General features: G+C 36.3%; 1 protein-coding gene across 1 annotated transcript in view; it reads left to right on the top strand.

Moving 5' to 3' along the window:
- Positions 1-19,510, top strand: part of LARP4 (La ribonucleoprotein domain family, member 4) — a 66,503-nt gene that overhangs the window by 14,602 nt on the left and 32,391 nt on the right. The window contains 6 exon segments of the mRNA XM_014542144.1: positions 5,574-5,721; positions 6,335-6,487; positions 9,249-9,324; positions 14,011-14,147; positions 15,638-15,741; positions 18,753-18,863. Coding sequence (XP_014397630.1) covers positions 5,574-5,721; positions 6,335-6,487; positions 9,249-9,324; positions 14,011-14,147; positions 15,638-15,741; positions 18,753-18,863 — 729 coding nt within the window.

Genomic DNA, 19,510 nt, shown 5'->3' with positions numbered 1-19,510 from the left:
TTAAAATGTAGTTAATAGTTTCAAGATTAAGTTGGTGCTAGCCATAGTGAAGATTGTTTGTAATGGATTTGGACTTTGCATTTAGTGCTTGGTAGTGGCAGGGATAGCGATTTCCCCTTTAAACTGCTTCTGCAAGGTTATTTTGGGTGATATTATCTTTGCATCTGCTTTTTTCAGCCCTTCTAGTGACATAGCAATAGTGACTCTACCATTTAATAAATTACCTTTCTCTTTAAATGAGCCAGAATGTATTCTGCACGCTGACAACTAAACATCCTTGATAAGCCCTAGCCGGTTTGCTCAGTGCTTAGAGCGATGGCCTGCAGACTGAAGGGTCGTGGGTTCAATTCTGGTCAAGGGCACGGATCTGGTACCTCGGTTCCAGGCTTGATCCCCAGCCCTGGTTGGGGCGTGTGTGGGAGGCAACCAGTGCATGTGTATCTCTCACATCAATGTTTCTTTCTCTGTCTCTCCCCCTCCCTTCCATTCTCTCTAAAAAATCAAAGGAAAAAATATCCTCAGGTGAGGATTAACCAAAAAACAAACAAACAAAAAATCCTTGATAAGATACTTTTGGTACAGTGCACATTGTTTGCATGTCTATATAGTGACAAATATAAAGCTAACTTGCCTCTAAAATTACGCCATAGAGGTTTTTAAATACCTGGTACCTGTCCTGGCAGGGCACCCTGGTTGTAATAAGAAAACTAGTTGGTTTCCTTCCTGAGCTAATTATGATATGAGGTAATTGTGAATTAACATCTCTAAGCTAAGATTTTGTTATGATTATTCAAATGGTGCTTCTTCAAAAATGCTTTTCCTCCCCTGCAAGGTTTGACACCTTATTATTGATCTTGATGTTACTGTAAAGCTTTTAGCAGCCCTGAAACCAAAAGCCATAAACCATTTTGACATAAGACTTCCATTTTAAACTCAGGCCACATTAAAAAAAAAAAAGGAAGAGTGGTGTCAACTCTGGTCTAGCATGTTGGGAAGGTAATTATAGATGCTTAACATTCCTTTTTTGCACACATGCCTCTATTATTTTACTCAATAGACAGCTGGGGGTCTACTCTCACTTGGTTTGTGTTAACAGCTAAAATAGAAAAGGAAGACCAAGTGTCTGCCTTCCTTGAGCCCACTGCCTGGTTGCAAAGAACACCTGTTAAAGTAAACTATTATAGTGGTAACAAAATAGAGGTTATATACAAATAACAAGAGGAAAAGAGGAAGTAGTGTGCAAAACAAATGAAGTTAAGTCTCCAAGGTGTGTCGGGACTATACTAGTAAGTTTTGGTAGACTAGAGATTATGTTTTTTTTTTAAGTGAGGAAACTGAGGTCAATAAGTTCATAATTCCTGGGTGGCAAAACAAAGTTAATTTTTTTCTGTAATGCCATAGTTGTTTCTCAGTGGAATTACACTTCAATCTAGCTTTATTAAGGTGATATTGGTACTTTTTTGCCGGGAGCCGGTCCATCCTTGCTGCTTGACACAGTCGCTGCAGAGAAGAAACATCTGCACAGCATATGTTTCAAGGGACCTGGCGTATATGGCATACTGTTCTTAATATGTTTGCTCCCCTTCTTGGCGCTATGTGTTTTAACCAAGGTCACCTCTCTGAGAAAGGTTGTTTCCCCAGGTAGGAATTTTCCCCTGAAGTTAGGGAGGGAATACAACCCCTTAACTAAGTGCCAGGCGGGTAGTTAATCACTTTAACTACAAACAATCACGCTTAAGCTACATAATCTTTACTCCCTGGAATGGAGATAAGAGACGCCCTAACCTTTGCAATAGAAATTGACAGGATTAAAATCGACTGGTATAAATACAGATGTAACAAGACAATAAACATCAGATCCTCATCAGATCCTAACCAGAACTTGGCCAGAGTTCGTGGCTGGAGATCCTGGCTAGGCTGCTGATCAACTGAAGGCTGTCTCCGTGTCATTCCTTCTTCGCCGACTCCGTCCACACCTTTGGGGACCCCTGGACCTGCTGGGGTCGGACCCCAGCACTTTTTAAAGAATTATTATGAATTGGATATTCTGGAAAACAACTGAAAATGTTGGTTAATTATCACAGTACTATTAATGTTAGAGCTGTGTTTTTTTGTTTTTAGTTAGAGTTGTGTTTTGAATTTAAGTGTGTTTCTGGAGTCTCAACCATTATATGTTTACATAATGATTATTTACTACCTTGAAATAACAATTCCTATTCTATTTTACTAAAGCAACATACTACTATGTAACAATTCCATAAGTTTCGCTGAGAACTGTAGTCTTTGTTTGCCATTTTCTTGGGTAGGGACATAACTGGTATTTTCAGAATTAAGGAAAGTGAGGGAGGAGGAGGGTATGCCAGTACATAGATTTTCTTCTATTAAAGTGCTTAATAACAAGTTAAATGCTCTTTACATGGCAGGGAAGCTAGGCTCTCACAAATTCCTCATAGTTGTTTTCTGCATCAGTCAGAAATTAAGCTGTACCTAAATTCCCATATCATACTCAGTCAGCTCAGTTCCAAAGGTAAGGTGATGGGGAGAGTGCTGCTGTGGTGAAGGCAGAAAGGGGTTGTCTGTAGAGAATTTTAAAGCAATACATTGACTAAAAGGCATATGCTTATAATTATCCTATACCTGGCAATTCTAAATAGTGTCAGTGATAAAATACTGCCATTACAACCACCATGTAGGCCCAGCCCTTGCTCCCAACATATGAATGAACCTTGACATGGTTAAGAACATTGTGTCTGAGTGTTCTTCTTTTTCCCAAATTGAGTCTCAGTTGATAAGCAATCAAAAAATATATGGCAAGCTATACAGTATAATTAAACAATGTTTCATTTTCCTACATATAAGTCATGTTAGTCATAATAGTTGCATAGTATGGAAACTTAAGTAAAAAATCGGTTTATTGCCCTAGCCCAGTGGTCGGCAAACTCATTAGTCAACAGAGCCAAATATCAACAGTACAATGATTGAAATTTCTTTTGACAGCCAAATTTTTTAAACTTAAACTATATAGGTAGGAATACATTGTTATTAACTTAATTAGGGTACTCCTAAGCTTGCCTTTGCTAAAAACGTCCTCAATCTGAGGGGTCGACCTCAGCAAACGTACCCCCATTTCTTCTAATGCCACTTCTTCAAAATAGACTCGCCCGGGCTGAAAACTGACTTCTGGGCATGGGCCACGAAGTTGCAATCGCACTGTACGTGCGCGCCCGCACGTGGTATTTTGTGGAAGAGCCACACTCAAGGGGCCAAAGAGCCGCATGTGGCTCGAGAGCTGCGGTTTCCCAACCACTGCCCTAGCTGGTTTGGCTCAGTGGATAGAGTGTTGGCTTGCAGATGGAAGGGTCTCAGGTCCGATTCCAGTCAAGGGCACATGCCTGGGTTGCAGGCTTGATACCCACTCCTGGTCTGGGGCTCTGGTCAGGGGCCCTGGTTGGGGTGTGTGTGGGATGTAACCAATCAATGTCTCTCTCACATCTATGTTTCTCTCTCTCTGTCTCTCCCCGCCTCCCTTCCACTCTCTCTAAAACTCAGTGGAAAAATATCCTCCAGAGAGGATTAACAACAACAACAACAACAAAATCTGTTTATTGTCTTAGCTGGTTTAGCTCAGTGGATAGAGTGTCGGCCCACCGACTGAAGGGGCTCGGGTTTGATTCTAGTCAAGGGCACCTACTTCGGTTGCAGGCTCTTTCCCTGGCTCTGGTTGGGATGGGTGTGGGAGGCAACCTACTGATGTGTCTCTCTGACATCCATGTTTCTCTTTCTGTCTCTCCCCCTCCCTTTCTCCTAAAAATCAATGAAAAAATATCTTTAAGTGAGGATTAACAAACAACAACAACCTTATTAAATTAAAAGATTACTGGGGAATTTCATGGGACATAGTTGTAGGAAGTACAGTTAGGCCTCCCAGAAGCTGAGTCTTCTCAGCATCTCTGGGGGCTCTGAAGTTCCGCCTACCCAGAGTCCTGCTTTGGTTGCCCATTTTTCAGTGTTGGTGATACCTTAAAGGCTGGATTGTTTTTTTTAGCCCCATGATGCAGTGTTAGTTGTAAGAACTCCCTCAATGTAGACAGAATTTATAACAACTTCCTGATACTTGGCTCAGTGTGTACCAGTTATTTTTCATGAAAGCTGAATCCCAAGTATATGCAGGTCATAAGCTTGAAAGCACCTTGCCCTTTAAATCCACTTTCTGGTGCCTGCCATCCAGGGGAGGGGCCTATAACTGAGAAGACAGTTAAAAAAGTAACCTTTTGGCCAGACCTGCATGGCTCAGCAGTTGAGAATCGAACTATGAACCATTACCGGTCAGGGCACATGCCCAGGTTGCAGGCCCGATCCCCAGTTGAGGGGCATGTAGGAGGCAGATGATTGAAGTTTCTCTCTCATCGATATTTCTATTTCTCCCTTACTCTGAAATCAATAAAAACATTTTTAAAAAGTAACTTTTTGGAGAGAGAGTACTTTTTGAAAGTCATTAATGTATTTGAGAAGGAACAAGCCCAGTTTGGTGGAATGAGATGAGAAAAGTGTATTTGTGCATCCTGCTTTCTTCTCTCTCCATCTTTTGAATACTCTTCTTTCCCACCCTCTATACCAGCCGTGGGCAAACTACGGCCTGCGGGCCGGATTCGGCCCGTTTGAAATGAATAAAACTAAAAAAAAAAAAAGACCGTACCCTTTTATGTAATGATGTTTACTTTGAATTTATATTAGTTCACACAAACACTCCATCCATGCTTTTGTTCCGGCCCTCTGGTCCAGTTTAAGAACCCATTGTGGCCCTCGAGTCAAAAAGTTTGCCCACCCCTGCTCTATACTGTGATCCATTTCTACTTTTCACCTCTGTGTGTGTCTGGTTACATGAGGTATGCGAAAGATTACTTTAGATGGTAATTTTACATAATTATGTTGTGGACTTTAAGCAGTAGCTAGAAAGTGGGGGGCAGAGGGGGGAGAAATTAAGGGACATCTGTAATACTCTAAACAATTTTTAAAAAAGAATATATACGTTCAGGACAAATTTGGAAAAGCACATTCTAAGTAAGGCAGATTGCTGTTTTTGACTTGGGAGTAAATTAATTTCCAGCGGTAGAATCAGACTCAAAGGTCTGTATCAGTTTGGATGGCAGTAAAAATTGTATACTCTATAAAATCGCTCTAGATAACTAAAAAATTTGCTCTAGATACAAAACACATGCTAATGTCAAAGATATGTGAATAGTTTGAATAAACTTTATGACATTTGCAAGCAGATTGGGTGTAAAGCAGTATTACTATATTAATAGTATTTTATAGAGATATTTTTTGCACAGGTAGCTAAATTTTATATAGATACATTTCAAGTTCATCCACTCAAAAGGATTTATATTGTCAAATTAAGCCAAAAACTTAAGAGATACTACTTATTTAATATTTATTTATTTATTTATTATTAAATTACTTAATATTGGGGTTTTCTTCACATTTAAGTAATGGAAAAAGTCTTTTACCTAAATCCGTATTTTTAATGCACTGACTTTTAAAGTTTACAAATAGATCCTTTGATTATTTAGCAGGTAACATCTAAAGGAACTGGTTTAAATCCTAATGCCAAAGTGTGGCAAGAAATTCCTCTTGGAAATACTGATGTCACGCCAGTAACTCATGGAACTGAAAGCTCTTGGCATGAAACAGCAGCAACATCAGGGTCTCATCCTGAGGGTGAGTCCTAAATATTTTGTCAGAATAAAACACATTTTGGTTAAACATATCCCCGAACCAATTTAGAGAACTTTAGGGTACATCCTTTGATTATTTGATTAAATATGTTTATAAATGTTTAACGTGTAGTTTGTATACAATTCTCATATCTAGTATGAATAGTCACCAATTTCAAACAGAAGCTTGAAATCTTTGGGTCTAGCCTTTAAGCCCATTTCTAAAATGGTATTTATAAATTAGTGTTGATCTACCACTTATTTGACCTTGGACAAATGACTTAATTTTCCCATGCTTGTGTCCTTAATCTATAGATAAAACAATAATAATAAAAATAGTAATAATAATTACTTTTGGCAGAATTAAGTGAGTAAAAGTGCATTAAGTAGTCTGATACATAGATAGTGCTATATAAGTTTAAGCTATTAACCATTTTAGCTTATCCATAATTGTCAAAACTTAACTCCCTTAGAAAGAGAACTGTTACTTAAAATCATATGGACATTTTACCAACTGGTAGATTCCTTGAAATCTTGTTATAGAAGACATAGGGCCGAGAGTTCCTAAAGATAGGATTTGAAGAATTTCTATTTTCAGTATGTTTTCTTTCATACAGGTAATACAGAGCTTTCAGATGATATGTGTAAGGAATATGAAGTAATGTATTCATCTTGTGAAACCACAAGAAATTCTACAGGCATTGAAGAATCAACTAATGGAATGATTTTAGGGCCAGAAGATCTGAGTTATCAAATATATGACATTTCCGGTAAGCTTTAGGTTTTTATTGATCAAAGGAGAATTCAATATGCTAGTCTTCTTCCACCCTCCCCCCAAGTCTCTTTAATTAAACTGTGTATTCATTAGTTTATTTTCTTATTGGGAAAAAATTTATGTTAATGAAATGCTGTTAGGTGATATCAATAAATACTGTTTTAAAATGGCCAAACGTGAAAATTGTAATTAAAAAATATTAATTTTAAAATTCCTATTAAAAGAAAGTGTGAAATTCAAGATGAAAGGGGAAAAATATTCAAAATAGTTGAAAGAAACCTAAATTACAATTTTTCATAGGGTCCAACTTTGTTGGGATTAGTGCAAGTTCTATCAATTTTCCTATCACTTTTTTCCCCCCTCTAAATATTTATGGGTGAAATATGACCCTGGGACTTCATTGTTCCCGTGACCCATCACTTTTGTCAGTGTGAAATGCATTTATAAATGTGAAGTTGCAGGGATTAATTTTAAGGAAAAGGCTGTATTAAAAATAAAAACATGGTTCTACAATTTAACTTGTGAGACGTGTTGGTTTTTTTTCCATATTCACTTAATTGTTATGGATTAGTAGTTGATTGGATTTAAAGTGGATGAAATCTAAAGGAAACTAAAACTGTACCGTAGACCCTCATGACCTAGCTTAATTTTTCTAGTTCCTGAAGGGTCTCTTTGGAAAATAAGTGTAATGGGAGGGGGTAGGCATTTCTGTCTTTGCCTTCAGTCAAGGTATATAAATCTTTGTCTTCAATTTCCTTATTTATTATAAATATTTGGACTAGATTTCTAAAGTCTGTTGGCTTGTAAGTTGATTTTGGAAGTGGAATGAGATGGTATTTCCATATAATAATTTAAGGTGGTAGGCTCTGCTCTCTACTTATGGTCATAATATACCTAACTAGTGGTTACTTCGTTGTTTTTTGTTTATTTGCTTTAGTTTTTAATATATTTTTATTGATTTCAGGGAGGAATGGAGAGGGAGAGAGAGATAGAAACACCAATGAAGAGAGAGAATCATTGATTGGCTGCCTCCTGCAAGCTCCACACTGGATGTCAAGCCCGTAACCCGGGCATGCTCCCTGACCTCCTGGTTCATAGGTGAATTCTCAACCACTGAGCCATGATGGCTGGGCATTACTAGCTGGCTACTTTGAACATAGAGTTGGTTTAAGTGATGTGGCAACCAGTTGATATTTTAATAAATTTGCTATAATGACATTGAAAGGTTAAATGAAGTTATTGCTCATTTAGGTAGCAATTGAGAAGATGAATTTTGTATTAGAAATTTACATAAAAATAGAATGCTTCTTACTCATTTTAATGAAGTTACTTTAATATCTAATATTACTTTGAATCTTGAATAGTAAGACAAGGTAGTGGTAAAATCATGCACAGAATTTATCTTATTTTTTATTGATTTTGGAGAGGAAGGGAGAGGGAGAAAGAGACAGAAACATTAATGATGAGAGAGAATCATGGATCGGCTGCCTCCTGCACGCCCCCACTGGGGTTCGAGCCCGCAACCCCGGGCAGGTGCTGTTGACCGGAATCAATCTCAGGACCCTGCAGTCCGCAGGCCCACGCTCCATCCACTGAGCCAAACCAGCCAGGGCAGAATTTATCTTTATATACATCCTATTGTCTGTGTATTTAAAGGAAATTAATCATTAATGCTTTTGAAGAGGACAGCTCAGCAGAGTGGCTTGGTTGAGTGCCATCCCGGGCATGAAAGGTTGCTGGCTCGATTCCTGGTCAGGGCACATACCTGAGTTTCAGGTTTGATTATCCAGTCAGAAAGCATACAGAAGGCAACTGATCAATGTTCTCTCTCACATTGATGTTTCTCCTTCCCTCCCTCCCTCCCTCCCTCCCTTCCGTCCTTCCCAGCATGTCCTCAGGTGAGGATTAAAAAAAAAAGACCAATTGTATGCTTTGAGTCTGTAATGTCTTGTGTAAGATAGTCTTAGTTTTCCAGGTTTGAGTCCTCCCAAAAAAGGCTCATGTTCTGGGTTTAAATAATAGAAAGTATAGGAGACTGTTATAGAGTTGATCTGGTCCTTTGGACATTTGCGTGCTTTAAATATTCATAGGAAGATAATGGAGTTCTAAAATTAAGGTATAAAAAAAATATTAAGAGATAGAAGTTGAGCCCAGCTGGTGTGGTTCAGTGGTGAGCATTGACCTATGAACCAGAAGGTCCTGGTTCCATTCCCGGTCAGTAGCAGGTATGCAGGAGGCAGCCGATTGATGCTTTCTCTCATCGATGTTTCCATCTCTCTATCCCTCTCTCTAAAAAGTCAATAAAACATTAAAAAAAAGAGAGATAGTTTAACGAGTGTGACTAATATCAGATTTACTCCTAATACTACCGATGACTCTGTGTGTGTATATATCCCATTTTGTCTAGCTAGTCACTGTCTCAAATTTAGATTAATATCAACTCTTGTTCATTATTTTAAAGTATTTAGGGTAGTATTTTATAATATATTAGCAGTAAGTATAGTATTAATGGTGCTTTGTTAATTACTTGATAAACATTTTTAAACTGATGTGAAATCTCTCTAAAGAATGAAGAATACATTGGTTGAAAGAAATTAGTTGGACCTTGAGTGATCTGAATTGTAAAAAATAACAGTTTAATTTTATGAGTTTAATTTGTGTATACTTTGTGATTTACTCTGAGTATAAACAATATGTAAAGTTAACCACTTATAGTAATTTGTATTAACTTTTTCCCTCTTGTTTTCTACCATCAGGAGAAAGCAATTCAGCAATTTCTACAGAAGACCTAAAAGAATGCCTGAAGAAACAATTAGAATTCTGTTTCTCACGGTACACGATCATTTTTGTGTAGATATTTCTCCTCTTTTTTTTTTTTTTTTTTTTGAATTGTTTGGTTGGTAGATGTAAAATACCTGGAAGAATGGTGGTTTTAATTTCCTTCAATTATGTATTCTGGTATCATTCTTCTATATTTCTTAACTAGATTTAAGGATATAATCTTTAAGCATGTCAAACTCAAAGGCTATCACGGGCCAAATGAACAAGGTTTAAGTTTATGTGGGCCGAAAAAAAACAAAAGCTTCAATTTTCATAGAGACATAGGTTTATTTCGATAGAGACATGCTGAATACAAAGGGCTGAAATAAATGAGTAATCGTTAACGTAAAATAATAGGACATTTTAATAAAAATATTTTTTCTTGAACATTAACTTACCAGACACTGAATAACTGCATGAATTAATAAGAGTAACGCAAATAAACCTATTTTTCTTGTTCTCTGAAAGCGAAATATTTCCTGTTGCGCACACCAGACAAGTCAGTACAAGACTAATGATGTGGCATTTGGCTGCTAAAATATTCGCTGCTGGTATTAGTGGAGAGAAATGGTGCACCTGCGTGTAAGGCGTGAGGGAAATGAATGCACCGCGATTATAGTAATCAGTCATTAGTGAATGTTGTACTAGTAGTTTGTTATTAATAATTATGTATAACAGGATATTGTAAAAATTAAGTTACAAAATTTTTATTAAAACATTTCTTACATACCGTTATATTGCTGGGCTGCAAAAGTATTCATTGTGGGCTGTGAGTTTGACATGCTTGTTTCAATATGCAAAGGATATTCTATTTTCAGTAGAAAGATAATGAAATTTCTCTTGGATACCTTTTTAAAAATATATATTTTTATTGATTTCAGAGAGGAAGGGAGAGGGAGGGAGAGAAACACCAATGACAACAGGTAATCATTGATTGGCTGCCTCCTGCACGTTCCCTATTGGGGATTGAGCCCACAGCCTGGGCATGTGCCCTGAGGGAATCGAACCATGACCTCCTGGTTCATGGGTCAACACTCAACCACTGAGCCACACTGACCAGGCTAACAATTTTGTTTTAATTGATTTGAGAGAAAGAGACATCGATTTGTTGTTCCACTTATACATTCATTGGTTGCTTCTTGTATGTGTCCTGGCCAGGGATTGAACCCATAATCTTGGTGTATTGGGACAACGCTCTAACCAACTGAGCTACCTGGCCAGGGCCTCATGAGTGTTTTTAAAGCAAACATGAAGATTTGAACCTCTTGATTTGCATGATTTTGTGGGGTTTTCTGGGTCAAGTGAGGAATGAACTATTTTCGGAGGTCACCTCAGGCTGCTTTTGAAAAAGGTTTTTTTATTTCTTTAGACACAGTACACTCTCAGCTTAGGTTTAATTGATTCCTCATCCTAAATATCTCCCTTTCCTTCTTTGTCTTCATAATCTAGTATTGGCCCTACTATATAAAAAAGCAAGAACCTTCTGGCTTTCTTTCTCCAATCAGATACAGTTCATTTTCTGTAACATACTTATAATAGTTATTTTAAAATCTTTGCCTATTAACTGGATCATTTGTGTGTCTGCTAATATTTTGAGTTTTTTCTCTTGATTCTGTTATAATTTTCCTGCCTTTTTTGCATGTCATAAATTTTGATTATATGCTGGACATTACTTATAAAAGAAGCTAGGAGCTGCAAGTGATATAATTTTTCCCTCTAGAAAATATTTGAGCTTTCTTCTGGTAGGCAGAAGCAGAATGATTGCTTCAATCCAGTCAGGAATCAAGCTAGGTCAGGGCTGAGCGGCCATTTTAATTAGATTTGGTTCACCTCTAATTTATGTATATTCCTTAGGCATGGACTTCTCAGGCTTTTGATTTAGAAGTTGGCAGTTTTCTGTTACCTCAGTCCTGAAACATCAAGGGAGATTTAGTTGTCTTCTTCAGAGGCTTGAGATTAGCTCTTTAGCCTCTTACCTCATACAGCTCTAAAATCTGAAAAATGTCTTGTGGAGGAAACCTGTCTTGTGTTTGATGCAATATTCATTCTTTTTTCCCCCTGGAACTTCCACAAGACCAGAGAGATTTTATCTTTTCCACTTGACTCCCAATCTCTCATCTCTGTCCTTCGAACTCAAGTAAACACAGTTGTGTTGGAGGGCTTCTTTAGTTTCCAATTCATAATGCCAGTCCTGTGCAACTGCTGAAAGCTTTGCTGGTTTTACTCTGCTCCAGGATCTGCAAATGCCCTCAGGAAAGAAACATCATCTTTCTGGAATTTCATTTTGTCCTTGTTTTATAGCTCTTCTTTTATCTTTGAACACGTAATTGTTCCAAGCCTTTTTAGTTGTTGCAATGGAAGCTCTTGCTTATGATAATTACCACATTTTGCTCAGCACTGTGTTACAGTTCAAACCAGCTGGGCGATTGATTGACATTTGTAGGTCAGCAAAATGGCCATCAGTACATGTCATATATTAGTCATAATTGTTCAAATTTTAGATGTTATATCCATTAAGTTGACTTACTTCTGTGAAGTATAGTTTCTTTAAGGGTTTGACACAATGTTTTATAAGAATAGACCTGCTGAAAATCAGAGTAAATTCAGGCTACAACTTTTTAGTTATGCAAATATTATGTTTATTGTTGTCTTATTTTCAAGTTCTTAAAGAATTTTTCAGCCCTGGCTGGGTAGGTCATTTGGTTAGAGTGTGGTCCCACTGTGCTCTCTCTCTCTCTCTCTCTCTCTCTCATTTTTAAAGTTCTTATTTTTTAAAAGTTTTTTTTATTTATTAGGGTGATGCTGATACTAGTATGTTACTCCTTTGGTGCTGAATTGAGTTTAACCTTTGCTGGTTTCCCCTGCATTCTCAGTTTTCTTCCCAAAGCAAATAACTACCACCTGTTGACAGTTGTAACCTTTAAAAAGTAATTACTATGCTGTTTTAATATAATTTGAATTTAAAGGCCTTTGATCCTACTCTTTGCCAAGCACTAGGGCTTTGAAACACGTTTGAACAACAAAGACCCTTTCTGGCTGGGGAGGTTCTGGGGAGGTTGGGGGGCAAAACAGTAAAAGTAATAAATAGGCAAATTAGAAGTGTTAGGAAAAATATTAAACTATGGAAAAATATTAAACAGAGCAGTATAAGCAAGGGAAGGGACATCCATAGTGCTTGGGTGGTTTCAGTTTTAAATAGGTCATTAAGATGGTGGCTTTTAAGCATAGACTTCTAGATATTTATAACCAGACTGCTTTAAAGATTTGATGTGAATAAGGTATGGTTTTTATTTTACTTCAGTTTGTTAAATAATATTTTATGTGTAAGATAGAAGTGTTTACATATTCTTTTTTTAAATGTATCTTAAAGAATCTTTAGTCTTAATTTTTTTTTTTTTAATTAGTAGTAATCGTGCCTTGGATAAACCTCATTGGCTATGACCAGGGGTGGGCAAACTTTTTGACTCGAGGGCCACAATGGGTTCTTAAACTGGACCGGAGGGCCGGAACAAAAGCATGGATGGAGTGTTTGTGTGAACTAATATAAATTCAAAGTAAACATCATTACATAAAAGGGTACGGTCTTTTTTTTTTTTTTTAGTTTTATTCATTTCAAACGGGCCGTAGTGTGCCCACGGCTGGCTATGACACTGCCACTGTGTAAAGCTTTTTTTTTTTTTTTAAATCCTCACCTGAGGATATTTTCCCATAGACTTTTAGAGAGAGTAGAAGAGAGGGAACGATAGAGAGAAATATCGATGTGAGAGAAGCACATCGATTGGTTGCCTCCTGCACGAGCCCTGAACAGGGCCCAGGCTGGGGAGGAGTCTGCAACTAAGTTACATGCCCTTGACTGTAATTGAACCATTAAGTATTGTTAAAGCTAAGTTCTCTTTACCTTTCTTAAGCCCTCTATCCACTGAGCCAAATCGACTAGGGCATAGTCTTAACTTTTTAATATTTTAAATTTATTATTTAAATGTAAAATAAAGATCGAACATATTTATAAGTAAATGCTAACATTCAGAAACTTAAAATCCTTCACGATCCAACTCATGGCTTAAACTGCATATTCTAACATCAGTGATAAAGTGTTTATAAGATGGAACTACACTTTATATGATATTTTGTATCATACTTTTAAATTTAATACTAAAGCCTCTTCATATTAATATAATTCCATAAAATTCCTTGTTCAAAACTGTTGGGCCCAAAAGTTCAAGGGATTAAGCCAAAAACAAAACAGACAAACAAACTCAGCGACACAGACAATAAATAGTATGGTGATTACCAGAGGGAAAGGAGGGGGTGAAGGGTGGTAGAAAAAGGTATAGGGGGCATAAATAGTGATGAAAGGAGACTTGACTTGCAGTGGTGAACTCACAGTACAGTTTACATATGATGTATTATAGAATTGTACACCTGAAACCTATACAATTTTATTGACCAATGTCACCTCGATAAATTGAATAAAAAAGTAAACAAACTATTGGGCCCAGTGTATTTGGAGATTCAGAATCTTTCTGGAAGTTTTTAAAGCGCATTTGTTGTATATTATATGTTTTCATAATTGTGTTATTTCTGTAGCATAATTTTGTTTTCCTAGACTTAGTGACAAAAGTGAATAAGGCATCTCTTTAGGTGCTTTTAAGGAATTGTTTGTTTTATAGTACTGTTGCTTCTGTTTATTTTTCCCAGAGAAAATTTGTCAAAGGATCTTTACCTGATATCTCAAATGGACAGTGATCAATTCATTCCAATTTGGACAGTTGCCAACATGGAAGAAATAAAAAAGCTAACCACAGACCCCGAAATAATTCTTGAAGTATTGAGATGTATGTAAAGCATACCTTTTAGCTTATTCTTTAAGTCAAAAAATTAAATGTTCTTTTAATTTCTGATTAGACAGGGAATTGTTTTAAGTTCCTATTTTTTGCTACTCTATTTCAATCATTTATCTTTACTGACTGGTATATAGCTTCTATATCAATTTTATACCTTCATTGTTAATCTTGATACCCAGTTACACATATAAGAAATTAAATCTCAGTTTTCTGGGCTATTAGAAAGTTTTATGTATCTGTTTTTTGTTTTTGTTCATCAATTTATGTTGTTCATTATATTCCATAAATGAGTGAGGTCATGTGATATTTATCTTTCTCTGACTGGTTTATTTTACTTAGCATTTTCACACTCTTTAAAGCAATCTATTTCAAATCTTTGAACCCATGTAGTACATTTTACATCACAGTCCAGTACATATACTACATACCCACACATAACAAATGCTACACAGATTAATTCTAAATGCTTACAACAAACTCATTTCTTTTAGTCTAAACTGATTCACAACCTATTAAAGAGTTGTAACCTACAATTTGACAAACACTGCTCTAAAATTTGGTAAGGAATTTATATTTTGAGGTTCTAAGAATTTTTAGTGATGTTTGTATCTAATAAGTATTTCTTGGTAACCTCTCATGTGGTTTTTGCTAACTACTTGACTGAATAAAGGCAGATCTTAATTTTGGTATAAAATATGTTGCTGGAAATGTTTAAAAGTTAAATATAGCAAGTTCAATAATAGACTTACTACTGGGAGTAGAGGATTTTCATTCTCAGAAGGCTAAAAAATCATTTTGTGAAATAATCTGAGTGGTTTGTGCAGACATCATTTCTTAAAATGATCCAATCTTGTGCGTAATTCTTGGTTTAAGCACTTTAAAATATATATATATTGATTTCAGAGAGGAGAGGAGAGGGAGAGAGAAACATTAATGATGAGAGAGAATCATTGATGGGCTGCCTCCTGCACGCCCACTACTGGGAATCAAGTTCGCAATCTGGAATCAAACCCGGGACTCTTCTGTCCTCAAGCCTACGCTCTATCCACTGAGCCAAACCAGCTAGGGCAAGCCACTTCTTAGACTGTAATTTTAAGAAGAGTTTCTTCACATATTAAAACTTAACTGCATTTCCCCAAGTAGGGAATAAATAATGTGGTATTTGTGTATGGAGAAACTTCCTTATTAGTTATATGCTGCATGCTCCTTTGAAGGCTTTTTTTCCCCCAACCACAACACAGTGGCAAATCGCAAAGTAGGTACTCTAAATATTTTTGTTCAAAGAATAATATTTGACAGTGTTCTTTGTATAATCTTAAAATATTTTATTGTAACTTTAATCTTTAATTCTACAACTTAATTTCTTTGGGATAATAACCTCTGCTAATTTATTCAGTTGGATATAGAAATGAATAGCTTATTTTTAATGGCATTACTACCTCTACTTGTCACTTTGAATGAAATCTTTTTTAAAATTTCAGCTTCTCCCATGGTATAAGTTGATGAGAAGGGTGAGAAAGTGAGACCAAGTCATAAGCGTTGTATCGTGATTCTTAGAGAGATTCCTGAAACAACACCAGTAGAGGTAAATTATTAAGTATTATTAAAGCTAAGTTCTCTTTACCTTTTAAATTGGAGGAGTTAAAATAAGCAAGCAAAATGTGTCAATGTCCTCATCAGTTTCTGTGAATAGGATAAATACTAACTTGTTTTGTAAACTTTGAAGAATGGTGCAGAGGGAGGAAGAAGATATGATTGTATGTTCTTAGAAGGGGAGACTGAAACTTTCAATATATTGATTTGACTGAATAGCAATTAAAATATAAATGTGCTTTTGGGAACTTGAGATTTATCTGAAAGAAATGAAGAAGAAAAATATGAATAAGGATTAATGGGTCAGGACTAACCCTTCTGGTTAGCAAAATATAGAGCAAAGTTGCAGCAGCCAGCTGGTGTGGCTCAGTGGTTGAACATTGACCTATGAGCTACGATGGTTCGATTCCCAGTCAGGGCATATACCCGGGTTGCAGGCTCAATCCCCAGTGTGTAGCATGCAAGAGGCAGCTGATTGATGAGTCTCTCTCATCATTGATGTTTCTGTCTCTCTCTCTTCCTTCCTCTCAGAAAACAATAAAAAAATATTTATACATTAAAGCAAAGCTGCAGTTATAAAGATAATATAGTACAGGTACAAAAATAAAATAATACTTGAATGAAACAGTATAATCCAGAAATAGGCTCTTTTATACAATAAGGTATGTATAATAGCATTTACTTGATAATTAGTTTCTTCCAAGTATTGTGCAATATACTTCAGTTATTTAAAGCCTCAGGTTTTATTATCTGTTTTACAGACAAAGTTAACTGAGCTTTAGGATGGTTAAATAAGTTAGCTAAGGACACTTGGGCTGTTTAAATGACAGAATCTGGATTTGAACTTGATCTCTCTGATTTTGAAGCCTGTGTTTCTTAACCACTAAGCCATAGAGCTTCACACTGAGTTGTCATGTTAAGGCATAGTAAATTAGAGAAGAGGAGAATTAATTAGTAACTGATACATGGCAATTGACTAACCATTTTTAAAATGGTTAGACTTTTGCCACCTGACATATTTGTTCATCTTTTTGTTCAGAGTTCATTTAGTGTTATATCTCCAGAATGCAGTGAGAGAAATTGGAAAAGAAACTCTCACGAGATCTTTGATTTAAAATTATGAACTATGTCAAAAGTAACAAATTGAAAGGAAGATTGCAGAATAGAAAGAATATTTGCAATATTTTTTTAAAAATGTATTTTATTGATTTTTTACAGAGAGGAAGGGAGAGAGATAGAGAGTTAGAAACATCAATGAGAGAGAAACATCGATCAGCTGCCTCCTGCACATCTCCTACTGGGGATGTGCCCGCAACCAATGTACATGCCCTTGACCGGAATCGAACCTGGGACCTTTCAGTCCGCAGGCCGACGCTCTATCCACTGAGCCAAACCGGTTTCGGCTGAATATTTGCAATATTAAGAAACAGTATATACACAAGCCTGAATTCTATAGCCAAACTGCCTCAATTTGAATTCTAGCCTTTTTACTTGCTAGTTCTATGACCTTGGGTAAGTTACTTGACCTCTTTTGCCTCTACTTTCTCATCTGTTAAATGGGATAATAGTAACAAGTAATTCATAAAATTTTTGTGAGAATTAAATTACTACATAAAGACCAGTAGCAAGCACATAAAAGTACTCTTAAGGTTAAATATTATTTTTTAAAATATATATTTTTATTGATTTCAGAGAGGAAGGGAGAGGGAGAGAAAGAGAAACATTAATGATGAGAGAGAATCATTGATTGCTTGCCTCTTGCACACCCCTACTGAGAATTGAACCGTGACTTTCTGGTTCATAGGGACCATGCTCAACCCCTGAGCCATGCCAGCCGGGCCCATTATTATCACTAGAGCTCACACACATGGAAAACAGTAAATAAAAGGAACGAGGCAGCAACATACTGTTCATTAAAAAAAATATGTCCAGCTGGTGTGACTCAGTGGTTTAGCGTCACATGAACCAGGAGGTCGGGGCACATGCCTGGGTTGTGGGCTCCATCCCTAGTGTGGGGCGTGCAGGAGGCAGCTGATCAATGATTCTCTCTCATCGTTGATCTCTCTCTCTCTCTCTCTCTTTCTCTCTCTCCCCCTCTCCCTCTCTCCCTCTCCCTCTCTTTCTCCCTCTCCCTAACTCTCTGAAATCAATAAAAATACATTATAAAAAAAAGAGTAAAGCAAGTACAGATGACTAAAATAGCCAGAGAATGTTGACCTAGGCCCTAAACACTGAAATTCAGAACTGAAATTCAGATTAAAATGAGATTTGGGCCCTGCCAGTGTTGCTCAGTGATTGAGCACCAACCTATGAACCAGGAAGTTCTGGATCCATTCATACTGATATTTCACCGTGACAAAGAGTGTCTCTCAGGCAACAAACAAAGGGGAGAATGCTTTTGTTTTTGGGGAAATCGAAGATAGCACAACTTTAAAACATTAAGAGGCCATCAAGAGTGCTAATGTTGCTACGGATGTGAAAGTGCTCACAAAACAATAATTACAGGCAAATTGAATAGGTAGGAAAATTGTTGATTTGGATAAAGGAATAGCAATGATACAAAGAAGTGTTTATAGATTATTTCAGTTTTTTAACAAATTGCTTCTCGAACAGCCTCCCTGAGTGAATTAAAGAACTGAGGTTCCACTGTACTTAGCACCTAGAAAATGTTAAGGGAGGACATACATTTCCTTTCTTTCCTTTATTTATTTTTTATTATGACACAATGAGAGATTTTTCTGGAAGGAAAATTTAGCTTGCCACTAGGAGTGAAATACTTCAGTTTTGATTATAAAGTAGGGCTCCATCCCTAAATTCTATACACTATTTATGCTATACCTATACATGTTGTTGTTTCAGAATATAATCTCTCAATAGAAAAATGGCAGAAGCCATAAACAGTTAATAAGTAAAGAAATAGAAAGGACCAAAAGTCATGAGGAGAAGAAATACTTATTATTGATGTTTTTTAGAATTAACTAAAGTTTTGGGGTTTTTTTTTAGGAAGTGAAAGCTTTGTTCAAGAATGAAAACTGCCCCAAGGTGATAAGCTGTGAATTTGCACATAATAGCAATTGGTATATCACTTTCCAGTCAGACACGGATGCACAACAGGTGAGAATAAAACTTTTCTCCTAATTTCAGTCCTAGTGATAAAAGAAGTGGTATCTTTTAATTGAGAAAATGTGTGCTTACAGCACTGTTGAGCAACTTCTTCAACTTTTTGTTTTTGCTTATTAATGGTTTTATTTTTTATCATCTACCTAAAGCCTTTTCAGTTTTAATTTGAGAAATTTATTTCTATCAAAAAAATTTAACATGGGAGCTTGGAAATCATATATTAGTAGTCAGTATTTCCACTATATAGCAGGCCTAGAATAAATATATAACTTTCTGATTCTTGAAATTTTGATACCAGTAGCAAGCACATAAAAGTACTCTTAAGGTTAAATATTATTTTTTAAAATATATATTTTTATTGATTTCAGAGAGGAAGGGAGAGGGAGAGAAAGAGAAACATTAATGATGAGAGAGAATCATTGATTGCTTGCCTCTTGCACACCCCTATGATTTTCCTTTGAAACAGAAACATGTCTAATAGCATTTTAAAACCACTTACTGGTTTTTGTTTGTTGGTGTTTTTAGTTTGAGGGTGTGTGTGTGTGTGTGTGTGTGTGTGTGTTGTTTTTTTTCTGTTAATCCTCACCCAAGGATATTTTTCTATTGATTTTTTTTTTTTTATTTTTTTTTAGCGAGAGTGG

Source organism: Myotis brandtii, unplaced genomic scaffold (genome assembly GCF_000412655.1).
Source record: "Myotis brandtii unplaced genomic scaffold, ASM41265v1 scaffold29, whole genome shotgun sequence".
Classification (NCBI taxonomy): Eukaryota; Metazoa; Chordata; class Mammalia; order Chiroptera; family Vespertilionidae; genus Myotis; species Myotis brandtii.
This window is presented reverse-complemented; position numbering and strand designations above follow the sequence as displayed.